Below are 17012 nucleotides of genomic sequence, written 5' to 3'. Positions count from 1 at the left end.
GGGCGAGAGAGAGCCTAGGGAAACTGAGACATGTTTTGTGAAACCCCAAAGATTGTCGAGGTTTCCTACAATCCCACATGCCCCCAGGCCTGCCGGTCCCCTGCTTAACACTTCTGCTGGTTTGCATGCAGTCGACAACAGTTGGGAGTGCTATCTGAGCTTGCCCTAACCCAACCTGTTTCGCTGCGGATTTAATTTTAATTAATGAGCTCATTGTTTAAGGTAGGTTTGTTCTTTGCTTTCAAAGGGCTTGATCCCAAGTCTGCTGAAGTCAATAGCAAAGATCTCATTGACTCATTGGAGGAGGATCATTATGATACAAATAATATCTACCTCTTAGTCATGCAGAGATCTCAAAGCACTTTACAAAGGAGGTCCAGACCATTCTCCCCACTTCACAGATGGAGAAACAGAAGCCCCAGGAGTGAAGTGACTTGCCCAAGTGGCTGAGCTGGGAATAGAACCCAGATCTGCTGAGTCCCAATCTAGTGCTCTGTCCACTAGGTCACACTACCTCCCCTAGGTCTTATGCGTGTTGCTGTTCTGCGTGGAGTTGGCCCTGCAGTGCAGTGTTCAGATCCAAATTTTCCCCAAAAGATAAGAGCTGAGGTTTGGGCACATCTCTGAGAGCCACCGTCCAGCTTTCGTTACAGTGAATGCTAAAACTCCGATTGGCTCATTCAGCAGATGCTCCCAAAAGCGATCAGGCAAAACGTTTGAGAAGGATTTGGCCAGAGCTGTGTCACAGTGTAAGTCCCCCTGCCTCCTGGGGGCGCCATTCCCTATTTGGGTGGGAGAGTTGAGTGAGCGAGAGTGAAGAGTTCATTCCTTGTGGGTTTCCAGCCAGGTGAACAAGAAGCAGAGTATCTCTGGTGTCCAAAGGTCTCAAAGCCAGCCCAAGCGTTACATGCAAAAATCACATGAGTTTTCTTTGGCAATTTGGCTGTTGGACATTCTCATCTAGCTGGGTTTTGCTTAGTAGGGGGCTGCAGCTGGGTTCTCTCTGCAGGTTCAAGAGCCTCAGCAAAGCTCTCTGAGCCTTGTGAGCGAGTCTGGTGTTCGTAGCCTCCAAACCAGATGAGTTTCATCTGCTTTGGATCTTTTTCTTTGCAAACATTTTGCACAGCGTTCGTCCCTGTTGTCGGATTCTGTTTAGGAACTGTCCCTGCTCCTCGGCGAGCAAAGCCGAGCTTTGCATCTAGGATCTTAGTGCACTGACATTTCCAGTGGTATCTCGTCAACTGGAAAATCCCACCTCTGCCCCATTCTCTCTCTAGTCAGCTATCTATTAATGCTTTTATACAGTGAGCTCCTTTGTTGGAAGGTGTTATGGACAGGTAAAAAGGCCCCACCCCATCCCAAAGTCCTTATTCAGGCAAAACTGCCAATGAAGTCAAGGAGAAGGGGGAATCTCTTATTTTCTGTCCTGCTACAGCTTTTCTCTGCTGGCAGAGACCTTCCACTCCCTCCATACTGATGGTGGGTGGGTTGAAGGTGGTGGGGGTGGGTGGGAAGAGGGACACTTTTTGTTGCAAGAGCATTCTACTGAATTTTTTCTCCAGTGGCTTGGAAAAAATGGAGGTCTGTGTTTTAAGCTGCATGCAGTTATGTGGGATCGATCTTCCTATCAAAGGCATGCATCACATTAGAGTTGAATGGAATTACATGGGCACATCAAAGGAGAATGGGGGTACAGGCTGGAACTCACCTGCACATGGCTAGGCTGATGAAATCAGAATGATAAACAGCTTGCATGTTTTTCCTTTAACACCATTTAAAATCTATTTCACACTTTAAGGTGTGATTCTGTTTGTCAAATGACTGTGAAAAAATGCCCCCTCCTTTCCCATCAGATCAGCTCCTGGTATGTATTTAGAGCAGGAGTTGATGAACCTACTTTACCATATTATACACCTGTCTGCCCTGCCACACTGGCACAGTGAAGAGTGAGCAAGCTGGAGTCAACGCCTCATGTATCTTCACCAGCCCTGTTTGCAAAATTCCAATATCAGAGTTAATTGGCACTCCTGTGAACACCCAATGATGGCAAGGGACATGTACTGATGTCAGAGAAAGCAGAATTTGACTTGCAGACCCTTCCTGCCTGGTTGTGATGCATGAGAAGGAAATACCCCAGCTTGACTCTCAGATCCAAGGGCTGGCAGTTGCAAACAATGGGACAGATGCAGATCAGTGTAGCTCCCTGTAGCCAATAGAACTATGCTGGTTTATACTAGCTGGAGATCTGGCCCAGGACCTTTCTACTTGTAAACGGAGCCCAGTTGGTCTGGAGATACTGAGAAGCAAGTCAGGAGCCCCTTGATGCAATTTTTACACTGATATTTTTTGTACAGTGACACTTCTGATCTCCCCCAGCTCTTGTAGAGTTTGCCAAACAGCTGAGGTGGAACGTAACTGTCTGCAGGTAATAAAGGAAGGAAATACCAGTGAGTCAGGGGAATTGTTTAGGGTAGTAAAAGGGATCATTAAATGCAACTGAGGCTATGCCTACCTTTAAAGTGCTACAGTGGCATGTTAGGACTTTTTGTGCGCTTCAAGCTTTCTGTGCTCGAGAAACAAATCAAAAATTGTTGTCAGGGCGGCAGCTCAAACTCAGAAACCCTCAGGCCTTGAGGGATTTTTGTAGCTTGGTGACAGTTGTTTGTTTTTAAAGGTTGTAAGAGTTAATGCCTTGTTTCCTTTCTTGCCTGGATACTTGAATCAGCCGTGCCAAAGTTCTTCTGCTAGAGACTAGAGAGTATAACCGTAAGGGAAAGAGGGGAGGAAGAAGAGGAAAAGGAAATAGAAAAGAGAGACTTAACATAGAGAAATATTTGAGTGCTACATACCAATGCTCCCCGATGGGGTCATGGTGACCTCTGTAATTAACGTTCTGGAACCATTGGGCCAAAGGAATGATCCCAGCTGAGACTCTTTTTTATAAACTTTTATTTCAGCTGCCTAATCCACCGAGCCCTGATGCTCATTTGTTGTCACAGGGCTTGTCCACTTGGCAAATGGCTGCCCAGCCCAGCAAGCCAGGGCATGAATCTGCCCTCAGATCCCATGTGGACTCTGCTACACATAGGTGGCAGGGGACTAGGCCAGAGCAGGGCTCAGCTCCCTTTCCCCAAACATATCTACCAGCTCCCCAGTTTTGGTAGAGCCCTCCTGTGTACATGACTGGCTCAGGAGGCAAACCCCCACATAGAATCACAGAATATCAGGGTTGGAAGGGACCTCAGGAGGTCATCTAGTCCAACCCCCTGCTCAAAGCAGGACCAATTCCCAATTTTTGCCCCAGATCCCTAAATGGCCCGCTCAAGGATTGAACTGACAACCCTGGGGTTAGCAGGCCAATGCTCAAATCACTGATCTATCTGTCCCCCAGCAGTTTGTTAGAATCTGCACTGGAATTTATCTAGGGAGTGCAGTGGCCTTTGGGTTCCCTTCCATATTGTCTTGCTCCGTGAACTCTGGGCCAAATCCCAGCATTGCCTTTGACACCAGTGTGGGGGACAGATTTGGCACCGGTCTAAAGATCTCTCCAAGGTGCTGGGGCAGAGGACAAGGAAGCAGAAAGAACCACACCCTTTTTGCAATTAACAACTGTTTGCTCATGCCCTGAGCTTGAATGGTGTCTCTGCAGCTGCTTGGCTGGGAGAAATTAGAGGAGTGGAGGAAAAAAAGACCCATTAGCTGCAGAGCTAACTTCTAGCATTAAATCGGGGTTGAGGTCTCTGAGGCTAAAGAGATATGTGAGGCTGGAGGAAGGGGAAAGGGATAATCCAAGTGAGGGTGGAGAAAAGAGAAAATAAATGCAAGGGGGGAAGGCAGTAAGGGACACAGGGGATGTGAGATGAAAAGAAAGCAGACAAACCAAGGAAAGAGCGCATGGCCTTAGAAACTAAAACTTCTGGGCCCAATTTTCAGACATGGGCCATAACTTGACACAGCTTTATAGACTACATTAGCATTGTCTCCATTGTACACTAGCTGGGCATCCTTCATTGACCCCGAAGGAGTTTTGCGGATGTATTCCAGTTGCGGGGGGTTGGGGGGGTTCTTCACTCTTGTATCTGTATATACAAGCTGACTGAGGAGTCCTGATCTGCAAACCCAGCCTCTGTGTGACACCCTGGCCTTGGAAGCAGGGCTGCGGTTTCACATCTTGGGTAGATGCTGCTGAGGAGCGGACGTGCGAGAGGAAAGTTGCTTTGGGTCCCTCCTCCTGTTGTTTCGACAGCAGTCTCTCTCTTGCTCCCAGCGAGCGGCTTCTCAGAGTAAATACTTCCCCACCTAGCCCATAAAGGCCTCAGCAGCAGTCTCCTGTGTGCCAAAGCCAGAGAAAATCAAACAAAGGTCCCCACCCTTAGAGTACAGCACATTTCGTCAGATGATTACTCAGGCTTTTCTCTCCCACAGCCCAGAGGTTCTGCTCCTGGCCAGGTTCTGTTTCCCAGGGGCTCTGGCCTACAATTTCCCAGCCAGGGGTGCTGGGGTGGGGTGGGGTGGAAGGAAAGGGCAGGGTTGATTAGTTAGAAGTTTCACCTTCCTTCTTTGTCCTCTGTCCCCAAACTTGGCAATGCCCCTTGCGCCCTAGAGCCTCCATTTGGCACCGGCTGTGCTGGTTCTGCCCCAGTCTGTCTGTGCGGCTGCTGGCATGAATACCATGACGACTGGGCACTAATCAGGTGTGCGTTTCTGCAGTAGCTCTTGCATCAGAGAGGTATGTCGGGGACTTTATAATGGTTTAGAGACCAGGGTTCACCCCACCTCCCTCACAAACACAGATGTAGGTACATGTCCCTCCTAACACTCCCGATCTCCTTTCTTGTAGTACCCAGCACCGTTACTGGGGTCAGTTGGCCAGATCCTCTGCTGGTGTCAATCAGCATCACGCCATGGACTTCAATGGAGCTACCCCCCTTGACGCCAGCTGGGGATCTGGCCCCAGCGACTTTGGGGTAGTAAGTAAAACTGCGTTATGGGCTAGAATGGGGAGGTATGGCTGAGCTGCTGCAGCTGCAAATGCTTTGTGTGCATGGAGGAGCGAGAGCTGCTGCAGACTGCAACCAGTTTAGCCAGACCTGAGGGATAGACTTTGCCCTGGTTGTGGCAACCCGGGCTTGCAAGATGACTGGGACAGCTGCTGTGCGTGGATGCAAGTTGTAGGCGCCGAGTGCTCCAAACGCTATTTTGCTTAGGGCCAGGAGGGAACTTGGAAGGAGAGGGTTGGAATTAGGAAGGGGAAGCCAGAGATCCAGGGGAAGGTCCCAAGAGACAAACAGGCCGCGGGGGTCTGGTCTGCCATTGTTCTAGAGCCCAGGGACATAACTGCGTGCGCTTTCTTTCTTTCTTTAGCCCTCTGCTTGTGGGGAAGGTGGTGCTGGGATCTAATCCCCCTTCCAAGGAGCAGCACACCATCTCAGGTTTGCAAAGGGCTTTCTCAGGGCTAGGGCCTTGCAAGCTGTTACCAGCTTCCCTTTTGTGCAGGCAGCAGCATGGGGCTGGATTTAAGGCTGATCTCTTAAAGTCTTAATCTAATCCAGAGCAAATAAACCAGAGGTTTGGAACTGTGCAGCATCTCTCAGGGAAACCTGCTGCCTCTTGGGATGTGCCCCGTTTTGCGCCCCCCCCCCGTGGTTAGGGACTCCCCAGTTCTGGCCTCCAGAGCATCAGAGGAAATGTAATATTTGCTGGGCAGCAGGGGGGTTAGCACCTGCTCTGCGGAAGATCATCTTATTGCGTACCTGATCGGAAAGGCCAAGCCTGCTTCCGGGGCCACTGTGACATTCCAACATGTTTCTAAAAGTCTCCTATCTGAGCAAAATTCGCCACGTAAGGGCAGCCTCGTATTTCTGTATTCCTCAGGGCTATGGATTATTAAAGTCTTTGGGGCCAGATCCCCACCTGATGTAAATCAGCATAGCTCCATTGCCTGTCCATGAGCCAGGGCGATCCAACGCTGCGTGGGTATGTGATTGAGTTGTGCAAATATATGCGTGTGGGGGTATTTGCATGGCGCACGTGTGTGTAGATCTATTTATCTATATGTCCCAGGGACTTACCCGGGACCCTGTGACTGTGATACCCGAGCACCTCACAAACCTGAATGTGTTTATACGGTATGCACAGGCACAGAAGCTCTTCGTAGAGTCAGCCTCTTCCTGCTTGTTAACTGGTTCAGCACTGTAAGAATGCAGCATCTGAGACCCATGTGCAAAAGTAGTTACTGCCTTCAAGGGTTTGATGGTAGCTGTTGGAGTAGGGGTGGTTGCACCGTTGCTCGTGAAGGCTGGGGTTGCATGCACTGGGTTTCTTGCGAGCAGTGGGATCGACACACTGGCTTGTTATTGTAGGGTTGCTTGCGAGCCGGCCAGGCTGTGTACGTTTTCTTTTTTTGGCATAAAAGCACTGAAGAGTTTGGAGCCAGATTTTTCAGGAGAGCCCAGCAGGCTGGGGGATCCTTGAGTGCTGAGTCTTTGGGAAATCTAGCCCTCGCTGTGGAATGCCTCCCTTGCACAAGGTGTCGGGAGAGGTTTGTTTTCAAAAAGTGAGCGTTCGATTATGTGCCGCATAAAGCCCTTGGGAAATGTTGACCTTTTGGGATTCTCAGGCCAGAAAGGAGCAGCGGGATGGCGTAGTGGTCAGCACACAGGATTTGGCGACAGGACCTCCTGTGGTCTAACCCCAGCTCTGCCACTTATTTTGCGTGGTCTTGAGCAAGTCTTTAATCTCCTTGTGCCTCAGTTTCCCTATATTCATTGCAGGGGGCCAGGACTTCAATGGCGATATGGTGATTTACAGTAGTGGAGGCCCTGGCCCAAGGATAATAAAACTTCCCTCCCGGGGATAATTGGGGAACCTTTGTGAAGCACACTGGAGATGCAAGGCCCTGGGGAAGTGTTAAGCATTGCGGCTGATAAAATCGTTGCAGACTTTGTTCCTGGCTTTGTCTGAAGGATGAGTTTAACTGTAACAATGTAAATCTTCCAGACGTCTCCTACTTCCACCCACCCACCCCCTTCCACTGGCAAATCTGTGGTTATTGGGAGTCTAGCTTGCGGCTATTAATGACATTTAATTATCTCTTATTTACCAACCATCACTGACTGCAGGGAGCAGACCTGGGACCAGCGCATTCGCTAGAAGCAGCAGAATGGAAATGAAATTTTCTTGGCTCGTTGAAAAATGTACAAAGATAGTAACGCGCAGTACAGAACACTTCAGTAAATAACGTCTCTCCTACACAAAGGATATGTTTATTTGGCTAGAAGGGCTTGAATAAACTCAGGGGATTCACTGTTTCATCCTTCGTGTTAAAGGAACCCAATGAAGTATCTTCACTGCTATTTCTTTCTTGATGCTTTTTTTTTTTTTTTTTTTTAATAATACCCACTGGGAAACATTGCACTGAAATCTACTTACCCACCGACGCTTTCCCATCTTCCGTTGTACGCTGGTTTGTTTATTGCGGGGTCGCTTCTGTGCTGGCCTGCTGCGTGGACTGATTTGTTTTTGTAGGGTCTCTTTGGAGCAATGGCCCTCAAGTACACACGCTGGTTTGTTATTGTAGGGTCACTTGTGTGTGCCGTTATTACTGTTCATTATTTGTATTGGAGGAGTGACAGTCATGGCTTCAGTGTGGTAGGCGCTGTACAAACACAAAACAAAAAGACGGTCCCTGCCCCCAAAGAACTTAGTCTGTGATCTGTGTGCACTGGTTTGTTTTTATGGGGTCACTCGTGTGTTGAGCCGGATGGTCTGATTTATTATGGTAGGATTGATTGGAGATGCCTGGCTGTGTACGCTGCTTTGTTACTGTAGGGTCCCTTACCAGCACTGGGTTGCTGTATTTTGAGAAAAAGAGCAGTGAATCATTTGTTTGGGGGGAGGGGGATTGGTGGAAAATCCCCATACAAAGAAAGGCACGGGCCATGCAAACAGCTATACAATTGACCCTGACGGTGCCCTTTTAATGGCACACTCATTTCAGAGGGCTCTTTTCTTTAAAGCCTCAGGACTCCTCTCAGGGAACTATCAGGCTTTCTCTTTCGATGGAGACATTTCCCACGGTTGCCATGGAAATTCAGCAGGCTCATCCTCTTCTCTGCAGAGTCCAGGGCTCCCTGCATACAGGAGACAGATGGAAATGGGCTTTTAAACATGTCCTCTGGAAAGAAAAGAACAAGTGCAAAAAGTTCATGCCAATGGGGATTGAAGGGGTTCGTGGCCAGGAGCCATCAGCTGCCGTGTGCCCTGTCATCTGATTCATAGATTCCAAGGCCAAAAGGGACCAATGTGATCATCTAGCTGATCACATGTGTAACAGACCAGAGAACTGCCCCACAATAATTCCCAGAGCAGATCTGTTAGAAAAATAGTCATTCTTGATTTAAAAATTGTCGGCAATGGAGAATCCACCATGGCCCTCGGTAAATTGTTCCGGGGTGAATTACTCTCACTGTAAAAAATTTTTATGCCTTGTTTCCAGTCTGCTGGAGATGGTTCCAGGGATTCTAAAATCAGAGGGTCTCTTCATGGAAGTGACATGAGCAATAGGATGCCTGCCTTATAACTGGGGCTCAGTCTAATTTCCAGCCACTCTGTGTAGGGATTTTATAACACGCTCATCCCTGTGGGATCTGTGATGCCTGAAATACCAGTGCCTCACCCATTTAGGGTCCGAACTACTGTTGGCGTCCGTGGGTTTTGGATCAACCCCTAGTGACTGGAGATCTCATGATGATGGCATTGTAATAGTGTGAGCTGCCCTTGGGTGCAAAAGTAATGGATTCACCGAGGCATAGATCTCGTTAGAGAATCCCCATGGGGAGAGCAGTGTCCTTCAGGACATCACTCTCAGTCCCTGTCTACGATAGGGACTAGGCTTACAAAGGGGTTTAGGCACCTAACAATGCATCTAGGCACCTAGTGAAAAACACCTAAGCAGGTCATGGCTAACTCCCAGTGACATCAAATGGGATTTCTGTGCTGAACCTGCTTAGGTGCTTTTATATAAATCTCAATAGATGCCTCGCTGTTCGGTGCCTAAACCCTCTTGTAAACCTGGCCTTAGGTGAAAAGACATTGCAGCAAGCCAGGGTTTAGAATCCCTTGCAATGCCTCGAATCTGCCCAGCAGCCATGGTGAGGGGCTTTACGAGGCTCTGAGCCATAGCAAAGTCAAGAGAGAACCAACTGTTTCATGGAGTCCAGCAGCCCTCGCTTAGTGTAGATGTGCCCTGGGTGTGCGGGTGACGGGAATCCTGTGTAAAGGGCTGCTCCTTTGGTTACGCTCGGGTAATTATTTATTTATTTATTTATGATGATTGTTGATTTGTATTATTGCAGTGCCTTTGACTCCTAGTCCCAGACCAAGACCCCACTGCGCTAGGTGCTGTACAAACACAGAACAAAAAGGTGGTCCCTGCCCCACTCAGATGGGCCTGGTCTCTGTTGTTTTAACTGATTAGATCCTCAGAGGTCCAGCCTGGAGCAGATGCGGTGAGGGGGAATGTTCTGCCTGAGATACAGGGCTCTGTCTAACCCTGCCACAAGCAGCATCTCCCCTGCCCTGTACTGGGTGGCTGTGACCACTGTGCTCAGGTTCCTGCCAGAGATGCTCTCCCTGTCCAAGTCAGGGTGCTCGGAAGCCAGACTCCCCAGGCACACTCCCGTCTCTGGTTGTGTGTCCCTTTCTTCCCAAGGAATGCGCAGTTCCCCACGCGAGGCTGATGGCTTCTTTGTCTCAAACAAGCTTCAGCTCACCCACCCACCCCAGCTGACTGCGGGAAGGGGTTTATTTGCCCTGTACCATTTTCCTTCCTACCCCCTCCAGAAAATTAGCACCCTGGTCAGGGTGACTCTCCCTCACATTTGGAATCTGATCGTTCCAGGCAGATTGGCTTTTCCCCGCTCTCCTTCTACCCCCTGATTGCCAAATGACCCAGAAGCGAAGGAGTCACCCGGGCCTGCGAAGAGCTATTTAACCTGTTTTCATCTGGGGGTCTCTTTGGGCGTCGAGTGGCTCTTTGGAGGCTTCTTTCCCACTAACAGGCTTAGCTTTCCCCCTTTGTGCCTGACCACTGGGCAGAAAGGCAGGAATTATTATCAAGCCCCAGCCCTTTCTGACTGGTGCTTGTTGGTTTGTTTCTCTCTCCACCCCTTGGTGGCTGGCAGACTTGGAGACGCACCCAGGCAGAGTGATGGGCAGCGCAGGCCAGGGGCTGACCGCTCTGCCTCATGGCCGGATTGCCCTGCAGGAAGCCCTTCTGCTGACCAGCCTGGAGAAGCCCCCAGCCGCACAAGACCCCGATACCCGGAGCTGGAGCTCCCTGGACAGCCCCAGCCCCCCGGCCACACCCGAGCAGACCCTGCCCACTTTCTACCTCCACTACTTCGATATGCTCTACTCAGAGGACACCAGCTGGGTGCCCAAGGGCCTGGGGGAGACTCCTCAGGACAGCGGCCAAGGGGGCAGGGGCGAAGGGCAGAAGGAGCCAGAGCAGTGTCCCATCATCGACAGCCAGGGCTTGGGGCTGAGCCCCGACATGGACTACCAGGAGAGCCTCCACCTGGAGGAACACTCGCTGGAGCAGGTGCAGAGCATGGTGGTGGGCGAAGTGCTGAAGGACATCGAGACGGCTTGCAAGCTCCTCAACATTGCAGCAGGTGGGTGCCCCTTCTGTATCTCCATTTTCACGCTGTGTGTGTGTGTATGGGGGGGGGGGAATAGGGGGCCAAGGAGAGCTCAGCTCGGGGGGCTCCAGACTGAGCTGTGGAGCTTGTCACCTCTCGCTGGCTGGTTCGGATTCAGCTCGGCAGTGGGCGAAAGGCATCGGTGGCTCTTGGTCCAGGGTGTCCATGGAGTGACTCTAGAGTTCCTGGCCCTCCACAGTTACCAGAGAGCACCGGGATGTGCTGTGTACGCTGGTATCCACAGCGCAGCCGGCATCAACAGCTGGACCCAAAGCCCTTTGAAGGCACTGGAAGTTTTTCTGTTGTCCTCAGTGAGCTTTGGGTCAGATCCTAATTGTCCTCTTTGTTGGCACTCTCAGCAGAGAGGTCAAAGACTGACTGGGCCAGGGAGGCCAGGCTCCTTCCTCACCCCTCACTTCCTCCAGGGCAGGGCTGAGTCGCGTTTCCAGGGGCCGGGGATGTCGAAGGAAAGACACCCCCGCTGGCCTCTGTGGACTTCCCCGGCACAACAGTCGCCAAAGCAAAAACAGCCATGTGGATTCCTTTTTTCTGTTCAGACCCTTTTATTTGAAAGGAATTTAAATAATCAAACCGTTCTGCTGGGTTGCAATAGAGTGAGTGGGGTGTGCGTGAGGCCCTGAGAGGGCAGCATCTGGCACATCTGGATCCCAGCAGTGTCAAACAGGTGAGGGCAGGGAGTGGAAGAGTCTGAGGCCCGGTCTGCACCTAAAACTTAGGTCAGTTTAGCTGCATTGCTTAAGGCTGTGAAAATTTCACACCCTGAGCACTGTAGTTGGGTCGACTTAACCCCCAGTGTAGGATTCTTCCGATGACCACTGGAAAGGTGGATTACCTACATCAACAGAAACCCCCCTTCTGTCGATATAGGAAGTGTCTACACTGCAGTGATGCAGTGCCATAGCCCAGCTGCTGTAGTAGCAAGAGTGTAGACATGGCGTCATATTTCCTAAATCAGTCTTCTAGATGCTTCCCACGAGCGGAACATTCTGGTCTCCCCAGGGGCTGGGGCAGCTGGATTTATAGGAACTAGAAGGTTTTCCCCATCTCCCATGTATATGACCATGTGAAATATATTTCACTGGGTTGCAGGGGGAATCTCTTCTCCAGGGGAGAAAAGTGTCTTTGAAGTCACGTGTGTTAAGCAAGTGGACGGCAGGTGAGGAAGGGAGCAGCTGGATGGGTTTCCTTCTTTCTTCCTGGCTAATTTCCCACTTGGTGGTAGAACATTGAGTGTCTAACAGAACTGTCCTCTCAGGTGGTTCTTCTAGGGGGTGGGGATGGGGCTGCTTTTCATTGACGTCAATGGTAAAACTGCCAGTGACACCAACAGGGAGCAGGATTGGGCTGCAGGGATGTGATAGTGAAACTTTGAAGTGCCACACGCACCGGGGAGGAGAGAAAGTCATGCCAGGGAATAGTGGCGCAGTGGGAAAGGAACAACCCCCCCCCCCCGCGATGCGAATACCCTTGATTTATGGTGTGGGGGTTGAGCATCTGGACCCAAACGTTGCATTGTGGTTCGTACCTCTCTCTAAAATCATCTGGCGCACGTGTTTAAATGCAATGGCATGAGATATCTGTGGACGTGCCTTTGAGTTACAAGCAGCCTACCGCAGGGTTGCAGCCATCTGGCACCAGTCATGACTGGATTTAGTAGGAACCAGAATGAGCAATCTGATCTTCAAAGGAGCCTGAGCTGGCTCCTGTCTGAGTCTAAGGGCATTTTCTCACTGAATTCAGTGGGAGCAGGAGCAGGGTCGAAGTGTGGCCTTTTCACTCCAGTGGTGCAAAAGTGCACCTTGCACGTCCTCTCTGAAGAGCCAAACCCAGCAGTGAGCTCAGGACCCTGCAAACAGCACTTCATTGTCCCAGTGCCGGAGTGGACAGTGCAGTCAGCGGTGGGGTTTGGGATCTGGGGCCTGTAGGAGAAATGGCTGGAGCCAGAAACAGAGAGTCCCAGCTAGATAATCAACACTACACTGCGCATTTTAACCCCTGCCTTGCACTGATTGTAAAGGACTCTGCAAGGTGCACTGGGACAGAGAGCAAATGTGGCAAAGTCTCCAGCTGGGGGCAGGTATGTTTGGTTTACTAGGATGAGTTCCTTTGGCATGACGAACTTTGGGCCAGCTCCTTAGCTGGTGTAAATCAATGGAGCTGTGTGAATTTACACCCTTTGGGGATCCCCCATATATTTTGGGGGAGGGGTGTCTAAAATAACTCGCAGGGTTTCTACCTCTAATGCTGGATCAGGGCCTGAACCGGAGTCCCAGATCCAAACTCTCTCGGCTTTGAAGCTCAGAACCACCGCAGAACTCTGGCTGGTCTCTCGCTGCATTTGAAATATTTTCTATCCTGTGGAGTTTTTTAAACATCTATAAAGCCACTGCACTGAGGCATTAACAACATTGGACTGGCTCTTCCACTGGTCCCTTTGGCAGTTAGCGTCGCTATGCTGATTTCCATCCGTTGAAGCCTTGTATCTTGCGGCATGTGGGAAGCTAAGTTGCCCTATCACATGTGTGCAAGCAGTAGCCACTGGCTGGATGCACAGCCCTGCTGGGCACCCCTCAGCCAGGTGCTCTTCCACAGGGTGTCGCTGTTTCACAAACAGTGGCGATGGGGAACAAAGTGATTTGACACATGGAGGACAAATATGCCCCTTTAGGAGAACCAGCCCTTCAGACAGGTCATGCTGCTGTTGCTTCCACCGTGGGCATGCAGTCCGTCTTGTTCTCCTGATTGGATTATTCATTGGAAAGTGCGCTTGCTGGCCTTGGTACAAAGAGACTTGCTCTTTACAGCTCGACTGGGCCTGCACTGGGGAGGCTCCCCTGTGCTGTAGGTGAAGGGTGCTTCTGATGCTCCCTTCCCCTGCCCCGCACCCCCATGATCTGTGGTTTTGAAATCTGCTGACTGGGGTTGAATTTTCTCCCAGTAAAGGCAGGGACTTTCTGCAGGTGGGGCGTTTCCCTGACAGGAAGGGGACCTGGTTCCCAGGGGGATGGGCAAAGAATGAGGCAGGGAACCCAGGAAAGGATCAAAGATCCATGTTTCCAGTGGTTGAAGTAGATTGAAACTGGAGGGGTAGTTTCCTTGCCCCAGCCGTGGAGGAGGGGGAATGAGCAGGGAGTACTGCTCCTCCACGCCGAGGCAGCTCCCCTCTCTTTTAGCATGGGAAGGGTGCTGTGTTCCCTGTTGTAACCCTTGCTGAGTGTTCTCTGGAGGGGAAGTGTCCCCTGGCCCCACTCACCAGGACCGGGGCGTTTTGTTTCTCTTCCACAGATCCGGCGGACTGGAGTCCAGGAAACGTCCAGAAGTGGATCTTATGGACCGAACACCAGTACCGACTGCCCCAGATCGGGAAATCTTTCCAGGACCTGTCTGGGAAGGATCTGTGTGCCATGTCAGAGGAGCAGTTCCGTCAGCGCTCCCTGGTGTGCGGGGACGTGCTGCATGCTCACCTGGACATCTGGAAATCAGGTACATGCTGTGGCGGAGTTGGAGGAGGTGGGGTGAGCGTGGCAAAGTTTCCTCAACTGAAAAGCTTGGGGGCTGATGCCCAGTTAGCTGGGACCCATTCATGCTTCTTTGGGACATTTGTCTCTCTCCCCCGTGTTACCTGTGGGAATGGTGAGCTTTGTAGTGGGTGGATTCTGCTCCCCTCGCGTGACGCTCGCGCCCTCTCTGACACCGACCGTGCTTCCCTTCCAGCTGCCTGGATGAAGGAGAAGGCTACGCCTGGAGAAGTGCGATACTGTGGTGAGTTCCCACCTTTGCCAAGGACAGGAAGTGAGGAGGGGTAGGAATAGTGGTGAGCTGGAGCCGGTTTGCGCGAACCGGTTGTTAAATTTTTCAGCCAGTTTAGAACCGGTTGTTAAATTTTGCAGCTGGTTGAGAAACGGTTGTTAAAGGGGTGGGCAAACTCCTGTCCTGCCCGTCCCACCCGAGCTCTTGGCTCCCCCTGTGAATTTGTACTCACCTGGCGGCACTGCGTGCCTTTGGCGGCATTTTGGCGGTGGGCCCTTCAGTGCCACTGAAGACCCAGAGCGAGTGAAGAACATGCCGCCAAAGACCCGGAGTGATTGAAGGAACCGGATCTTCAGCTTCTGGCAGCTCATCACTGGGTAGGAGGGAAGCTGGGGGTCAGTGAACCTGTTTCTCTCTTACGATTCAGTGACTGGGTCTCCAGTTATTTCAGGGGTTGCTTCTCTCTCAATCAGGACCAATATGTTAATCATAATTAATTCTCAGAGTGGTAATTATAATACACTATTTATTAGTCAATAACAGCCTGGCTAATGAATCAAAAATGAGTAAAAAGAACAGGAGGACTTGTGGCACCTTAGAGACTAACCAATTTATTTGAGCATAAGCTTTCATGAGCTACAGCTCACTTCATCGGATGCATACTGTGGCAAGTGTAGAAGATCTTTTTATATACACACAAAGCATGAAAAAATACTTCCCCCCACCCCACTCTCCTGCTGGTAATAGCTTATCTAAAGTGATCACTCTCCTTACAATGTGTATGATAATCAAGGTGGGCCATTTCTAGCACAAATCCACCCTGGGTGGATTTCTACACTTGCCACAGTATGCATCCGATGAAGTGAGCTGTAGCTCATTTTGCGAATACAGACTGACATGGCTGTTACTCTGAAACCTGTCAAAAATGAGTCTGGTTAATAACAAGCCCAAAGGGGACATGACTATCAGATCTATCCCAGATACTTACATATTCCTGATATTGGAGTGCCTGATAATCTGGTGTGTATTTATTATTAATGTATTATTACTGGGGCACTCAGGAGTCCCAGCCATGGACCAGCACCTCGCTGTGCTCGGCGCTGTACAAATACAGAACAAAAAGATGGTCCCTGCCCCAAAGGGCTGACAAACTCAGTCTTTACAACACTTCTGGGAGGCAGGGCAGGGCTATTATCCCCAGGTTACAGCTGGGGCACTGAGGCACAGAAAGGCTAAGTGACTTGCTGAGGGTCACACAGGGAGTCTGTGGCAGAGTAGGTAACTCAGCCTGAGATTCCCAAGTTGCAGGCTATTGCCCTGCCCACTGAACCATCCTTCCTCTCATCAGATGGCAGCAATTTTTGGCCACTGATGAGTCGCGATGACTTGGGCAAGCTGAAGGGGAAAGACTCCCTCCGTTCCCAGTCTCCAGAGCCACTCGCTTCTGTGCTGACAGCGACTGACTAACAGCTGGCATGTGCTTCCTTTCTGCCGCAGCGGGTGACGAGAGCTGGACGGATAGCGAGGTGGACTCCTCCTGCTCAGGCCAGCCCATCCACCTCTGGCAGTTCCTCAAAGAGCTTTTGTTGAAGCCTCATCACTATGGGCGGTTCATTCGCTGGCTCAATAAGGAGAAAGGTGGGGGCCGCTGACTCCTCCTGGGGAGCTCAAAGCCACTTTTTCTATCTGCGGCACAACCTCTGTCCCCCAGGCCCCACAGTGTCGAGTCTCATAGCACGAGTATTCACCCAGGCAGGTCCTCCGCCACAGAGCTCTCTGGGCCAGATTCTGCTGTCGTCGTTCCACAGGGCCAGATTTTCTGCTCTGCTCTTCTCTTTGCACCCAGAAAATCAAGCCCAGTGACTCCCAGTTTACACTGGTGTGAGCAAGATCAGAATCGGATGGTATGCTTGGGTGTCTCCCTGTCTGTATGACTAAGGTACCCATTGCCATAGACACAAATCTGAGTCTCCCATTATCTTTCCCAAACTCCATCCCTCAGTGGGTTTGTGGGAACCCAAGCTCTATTTTCCATTCCCTAAACTTCCTTTTTGGTGAAACTGGGCTCCTGATCCTGGATTCCTGTCGCGCCTAGATCAAAGCCCGAGCATGCTCGGCTCTGCACATTGCGGCTGTGTCTATCCAGCGCACGGCAGCAAGCCTCTGAGCTCAGGTCGACAGGCGAACGCTCATGGGGCTCACCCTGCTGTAGACGTGTAGCTATGTAGATGTTGCAGCCTAGGCTCTGATGCTTATGCCCCCTGCCTCAGGCGTCCGAGCCCGATGCTGAACATCTTCCCAGCTGTTCTTAGCATGAACCCCGTGAGCCTGAGTTTGCTGAGCTGGGCTTGGAGGTTCACTGCCGCTGCCTGTGTTCGACGTGCCCACAGAGTCCCTGCCCCAAAGACTTTACAAGGCAGACGAAGGGTGAGAGGGGAAACAGCCAGACGGAGAGTGGGAGTCACTTGTCAGCATCCCCCCAGCGGAGCTGTGTCAGACCTGGGACTAGAGCCCAAATTTCCCGAGTCCTGTGCTCTG

At 50.9% G+C, this 17012-nt stretch overlaps 1 protein-coding gene across 2 annotated transcripts in view; it reads left to right on the top strand.

The window, feature by feature from the left end:
* Window positions 1-17012, top strand: part of SPDEF (SAM pointed domain containing ETS transcription factor) — a 58391-nt gene that overhangs the window by 36808 nt on the left and 4571 nt on the right. For both annotated transcript variants that reach the window (XM_073319468.2, XM_073319469.2), the window contains exons 2-5: window positions 10185-10676; window positions 14010-14207; window positions 14439-14486; window positions 15972-16112. In XM_073319468.2, the coding sequence (XP_073175569.1) occupies window positions 10211-10676; window positions 14010-14207; window positions 14439-14486; window positions 15972-16112 (853 nt within the window). In that variant the 5' untranslated portion in view covers window positions 10185-10210. The remainder of the gene's footprint in view (window positions 1-10184; window positions 10677-14009; window positions 14208-14438; window positions 14487-15971; window positions 16113-17012) is intronic.

Source organism: Lepidochelys kempii, chromosome 21 (genome assembly GCF_965140285.1).
Source record: "Lepidochelys kempii isolate rLepKem1 chromosome 21, rLepKem1.hap1, whole genome shotgun sequence".
Taxonomy (NCBI): domain Eukaryota; kingdom Metazoa; phylum Chordata; order Testudines; family Cheloniidae; genus Lepidochelys; species Lepidochelys kempii.
The sequence above is the reverse complement of the archived record's forward strand: the minus strand, read 5'-3'. Positions and strand labels throughout refer to the sequence as shown.